The 5,445-nt window shown below is 40.9% G+C and overlaps 1 protein-coding gene across 1 annotated transcript; it reads right to left on the bottom strand.

Moving 5' to 3' along the window:
* Nucleotides 1-3,290: 3,290 nt before the first annotated feature.
* LOC131425269 (uncharacterized) lies at nucleotides 3,291-4,346 on the bottom strand. Its single transcript, XM_058587021.1, has 4 exons — nucleotides 4,288-4,346; nucleotides 4,049-4,227; nucleotides 3,612-3,991; nucleotides 3,291-3,548 (listed from the first exon to the last, which is right to left on the bottom strand). Exons 1-4 carry the CDS (start codon nucleotides 4,300-4,302, stop codon nucleotides 3,313-3,315), a joined length of 810 nt encoding a protein of 269 aa, XP_058443004.1. The 5' UTR covers nucleotides 4,303-4,346; the 3' UTR covers nucleotides 3,291-3,312.
* Nucleotides 4,347-5,445: the final 1,099 nt, after the last annotated feature.

Below are 5,445 nucleotides of genomic sequence, written 5' to 3'. Positions count from 1 at the left end.
CGACCGTTTGTTACTTCAGAGAGAATCCCCACAGCAGCGTGCTAACTCGAGATGCTCAGACAGGTCATCGAGAGAAATTCGGTCTAGCACTGGTGTCCATTCTATGTTAAATGAACCATTCCGGTTTTTTGTTGCTGAGATGATATCCATCTCTCTTTAATGGCACTAATTGAATCGTGTGAAGAGTTGGTAGAGAGCGTTCTTTGATACGATGATCCTTGGGTACTTTCAAGTTGTCAAAAGTTTCCTGAGTACTTTTAAGCAATGAAAAAGTTCACTCGAATCTTGTTCTGTACGTTTAAATTGTAAAATGTTCCGCGTGTATTTTTACGTACTTTCCCCGTGCACTTTCAAACAGCGCGCGCAGAAATTCATCTGTACTTTCAAGTTGCTAAAAGTTCACGCGGAGCTTGTTCTACACTTTCAAGTTGTCAACAGTTCCGCGTGCATTTTGAAGCAACAGAAAAATTCGCGCGGAACTACTTCTGTTCTTTCAAGTTGTTATAAGTTCCGAACATACTGTCAAGCAGTGAAAATGTTCATTTGTTCTGTACTTTATGTTTATAGAAAATACCAATCGCACTTTAAAGAACTTTAATTTAAAGAAACGGAAAAGTTCACGCAGAACTTATCCGATACTTTAAAGATGTCAAAAGTTTCCTGAGCGCTTTTAAGCAACGAAAAAGTTCCCACGAAACTTGTTTTGTACATACAAGTTGTCAAAAGTTCCACGTGTGCTTTTGGGCAGCGAAAAAGTTCACTCGAAACTTTTTCTGTACGTTTAAAATTGTTAAAAGTTTCGCGCGTATTTTTGCATACTTTCTCGTGCACTTTCAAGTAGCAAAAAAAGTCCGTTCGGAATTTCCTGAACCCTTTCCAGTTCAATACAGTTTCACGTGTACTTTCAAGTAGTGAAAAAGTTCATGCGAAGCTTGTTCTATACTTTCAAGTTGCCAAAAGTTCCACGTGTATTTTAAGTGGCAAAAACTTTCAAGTTTTTAAAAGTTTTCTGTGTACTTTTTAGCAGCGACAAAGCTGACATGAAACTTCTTCTGTACTTCCAAGTTAAACAATTCAGCGCGTACTTTTACTTACATTCTGAACCAGCAAGTTGTAAAAAGTTCAACACGAATTTGGCAACTTAAAAGTACAGAACAGCGACAAAGCTCACGCGGAAAAGCACTTTTACCACACGGAAGTTTTTCTGCATTTTCAAGTTGTTAAAAATTTCACGTGTACTTTCAAGCAGCGGAACTTGTTATGGACTTTCAAGTTGTAAAAAAATGTAAGTTGTTTCAAGCACTTGTTTTGCCCTTTAAAGTTGTAGAAAGTTCTACGTGTACTTAAAAAAAGAAAAAAAAATCACTTAGAATTTGCTCTAAACTTCAAAGTGGTCGATAGTTCCAAGCATACTTTAAATAAACGAAAATGTTCATGCAGAATTTGTTCTGTTCTTTCAAGTTTTCAAACGTTTCCTGAGTCTTTTTGGGCATCAAAAAAGTTCACACGAAACTTGTTTTGTACTTTCAAGTTGTAAAAAGTTTCGCGTGTACTTTCAAGTGGCGAAAAACTGTACTTTAAAGAAACGGAATAGCTAATGCGGAACTTGTTCTGTACTTTCAAGTTGCCCAAAGCTCCTCGTGTACTTTTAAGCAACGAAAAAGGTCGTGCAGAACTTATTCTAAACTTTCCCTGTACTTTCAAGCAGCGAAAAAGTTAACACGAAACTTGTTCTGTACTTTCAATATGTAGAAAATTCGCGCTTACTTTTACTTACATCCCCCGTGTACTTTCAAGTAGCAAAAAAGTTCGCACGGAGCTTCTTCTGCGCGTACTTTTAAGCAACGAAAAAGCTCATGCGAAACTTGTTCTGCACTTTCAAGTTGTGAAAAGTTCAACACTTATTTTTGAACACGTGAAACATTTGGCAACTTAACATTACATAACATAGACAAAACTTTCGCAGAAAAGTATAAAGTAGCAAGAACGTTCACGCGAAACAAGTTCTAATCTTACAAGTTGTCAAAATTTCTTCATGTACTTTTAGGCAACACGAAAGTGTTTTTTTTTTTCGATACGTTGCAACTTTACCGAATCATAATAGGTGGATTTCAAACACTCTTCCCCATTTACTAATCAAGGGTGGAAAATCAACCCAAACTCTGTTTGCACACCAACAAATATTGAGCTTTGATCCATTTCATTTTTATTAAACCGAGAAGTAGATCTTTCGTTAGAACTTTGTGCTATTCTGTACTCGTTTTGACCGGAAACGTGGAAGCCCAGAAAAGCCTTATTGCGGTGCAATATTAGCTTCTACAATGTACGATTTAATTAAAAATACCCGATAGCATCTTCTCGTTCCAAGTTAGACTAGCAATACAGATTAGCATTATGGTATTTGGTGCTTACGCCACAGCGTAACAACAGAACATTAATGCAGTGCCTGAAAAAATAGATCGATAACATTATTCTGGTAAGGAGCAATCAGAACAAACAAAAAAAGATGTAAGTTTTTTTTGTGCCAACACAATCCACATCAGAGCAGCAAAGTATCTCATTACTTTTCGGCAATTACTGCAGCAATGAGCTCACAATAATCCTGATTGCATTACTAATTGTAACTGATGGGAGACTTTTCCGAGTCGCCCCACAACCCACTCAAAGTCCGTGCGCTCGGTTCCAGTCGGTATCCTTTGGCACCAAAGCACCATCCAGAGTCGTTGCTAATGGAGTATGCATTAAAATTTCAAGAATTTAAATTAAATTGTCCCACGACTTCATTCGAAACATGCACACACAGTCGTTGCACACAAATCAAAGGAAAAACAAACACTAATGATGCTGCTGTCTTATACGAACGATTCCTCTTCCACCTGTTTGTAGCAACGTTGGATTGTCTCCCCCCCCCCCCCCCCCCCCCTCGCTATCCGAAGTAGGTAAGTACCTTCAACATACGTTCACTCATTTTGGGGGACGTGAATAAATCAAACCGTATTTCGAATACCCTCCAACCGCTTGCCGCTCTTGTAGATCAGCTCCAAAATGTATCGTTGCCTTGCACCGAGATGAGTTTCAGCATCCATAATAATTTATGTGATAATTCCATAAACGTCATTAGAATGAATAATTTATTAGAATTTCAAGCTCGTCCGTTGAAATGTTTTGCTGAGTGCGAAGTCGGAGATACTGGTTCTGAGTGGAAAATTTAATTCTGTTTCGGTTCTCTAATAATGAATCCATGACTAAGATAGCATTTTGTTATAACATATTAGTTTTATTATCAAGATTTGAAAGTTAAAAAGAAATTCCTCAACCCCACGCCGGCTTCACCGAATCGAACGACCATCCACCGTTCATCCACGGTGCTTGCGCGGAAAACTGTTGATTCCAAGGTTCCGCCAATGCACGGTACAACTGGGTTGTTGGAATCTGATTACCACCATAAATCAGCGGAGCAAACGCGTCGTCCTTCGTGGCGATAACGTGATGATTCAACGAGGCGGAATCGGCCCGCTGGTGGGCAGCCAATTTGGCGGCTTCATGTTCTATGCGAGAGAAATTAAAACAACTCAAATTCATTCCACACACAGAAAGTCACAGTAACATACCGGCACGATGGATTTCTGCCGCAGCCGCTTTTGCCGAACTCTGGATTGCTTGGGCAGCGAGAGATTCCTTGGCAGCGGCAATCCGTTGATGTTGGGCTACGTTTGCCTTCGCAGCCGCCAACCGGTGCTGGGCCAAAACAACCGCTTGAGCAGCAGCGGCAGCTTCCGAACGTTGTACCGCAGCCGTCGCTTCACTTTTCTGCGAAGCATAAGCCGCACTGGCTTCCTTCTCGTTGGCAATTTTCTGCTGATTCAGAACACTGTCCTTGGCCGCTTGAACCTGTTGCTGGGCAATCAGAACCTGAGCCGAGGCTTGTTTGGCAGCTGCAATCGTCGCGGCTATTTCCGTTGGTGTTGGACCATGCTTCCAACCATTGTTTCTGCGAAGGGACAAACTATCGAACCCAGCTTACTCAAAATAAGAAAAGCAAACTTACTGCAACCATGGAGCAGCAACTAGCTTTTGAGCACCGGCCCAATAATCGTGGCCGATCGAATTGTGTCCACCGAAACCAAACTGTAGGGCATCCAAACCTCGTTTCACCGTGTTCTTTTCGGATGATTCCAACCTCCTTTCATCTGCGATGGCCAATCCGACCAGGGTAAGAACAAAGATCTAGAATAACAAGAAAAATTATATTTGGCTTGCTAAAATGAAATGAACCCATCACATTACAGCACTCTTAAACATTGTAACCGTCAAACAAGTGTCAGCCGCTGTTTACCCAAAGTAACTGAAAACGAAACTGACTTGTCTGTCAAAAACTAGTTGTTTTATAGTCAAGTTCCCACCCTTCAAAGTTCTTCCCACACCTTCCATCATCAGTTGATCGGAATCACGATTCACTCGGCATACTTAATCGTTTGGTCCTTATCAGAACCGTCCCATCGTAAACTATCCAGTCAGCCCAATTACCTACATTTTGCTCGGGAACAAACAACTGGAGCTCCGGCGCGAGAATTTACGGTGTCCGTGCCACAGCAAATTTCGCATTTCTTCTCGTCGTCGTCGTCGTCGTCATTTAGTCTGTGGGAGGCTGAAGAGGGCTCACGCCAATGGTGCCAGCAAAAACCCTAGCTCTAGCGGTAATGAGCCACTTCTCAATTACACCCGGTCGAGCACGTCCCGAACCGGTGAAATATCTGCTGCTGCCAGGAAGTCAACGTTCGATTACAAGACAATTCGGTCGGTCAATTTTCTTGGCGATGGGGAAAAATGCGGGTTAGTTCGAAAGTTGGTGACGAGGGTTGAATGGTAGGTAATTGAGTTATGCAATAGTTGCCTAAACTGACACAGTGGTAGAAAGTTTGAATAAGTAAATAATACAGCATTTTACTCGATCTGTGACATTTGAGTAAAGTGCAGAAGAATTGGGTCAGGTTAAAAATTAAAGTGTTTCGTCTTCATAATAGCCCAGAATTTTTCAATTCAGCGAAGCTGCGATGAATCTAGTGGTTTCATAATTTTCGGCATAAAATTGACTTCGTTAGCTTGGTTTCGAGCGATGCTAAAGACTGAAACGCGCAAAAATTGGTCAACTTCAAATCGATGTATCTCTGTTAAAAATGAAGTAAAAACACCCTGAAATGCTGCATTTGGAAGTTGAGTGTATATACTATGGTTGCTATTAGAGTGACTATAATCAGAGTGGCGACAGCTGTTCGTTTGGAATGACAGCTCCCAGTTCCAAACGAGCAAACGATCTGTTAATTCAATGTAAAGCTAATGAAATGTTTTGAATTGTTGCCAAAATTACGGATAAGATGTCGTCACTCTGGTTATAGGCACTCTAGTTGCTATGATAAGTTTTCACCATTTGTTCTCCAGTGTTTA

The sequence above is a fragment of the Malaya genurostris genome, chromosome 1 (genome assembly GCF_030247185.1).
Source record: "Malaya genurostris strain Urasoe2022 chromosome 1, Malgen_1.1, whole genome shotgun sequence".
Lineage (NCBI taxonomy): Eukaryota > Metazoa > Arthropoda > Insecta > Diptera > Culicidae > Malaya > Malaya genurostris.
This window is presented reverse-complemented; position numbering and strand designations above follow the sequence as displayed.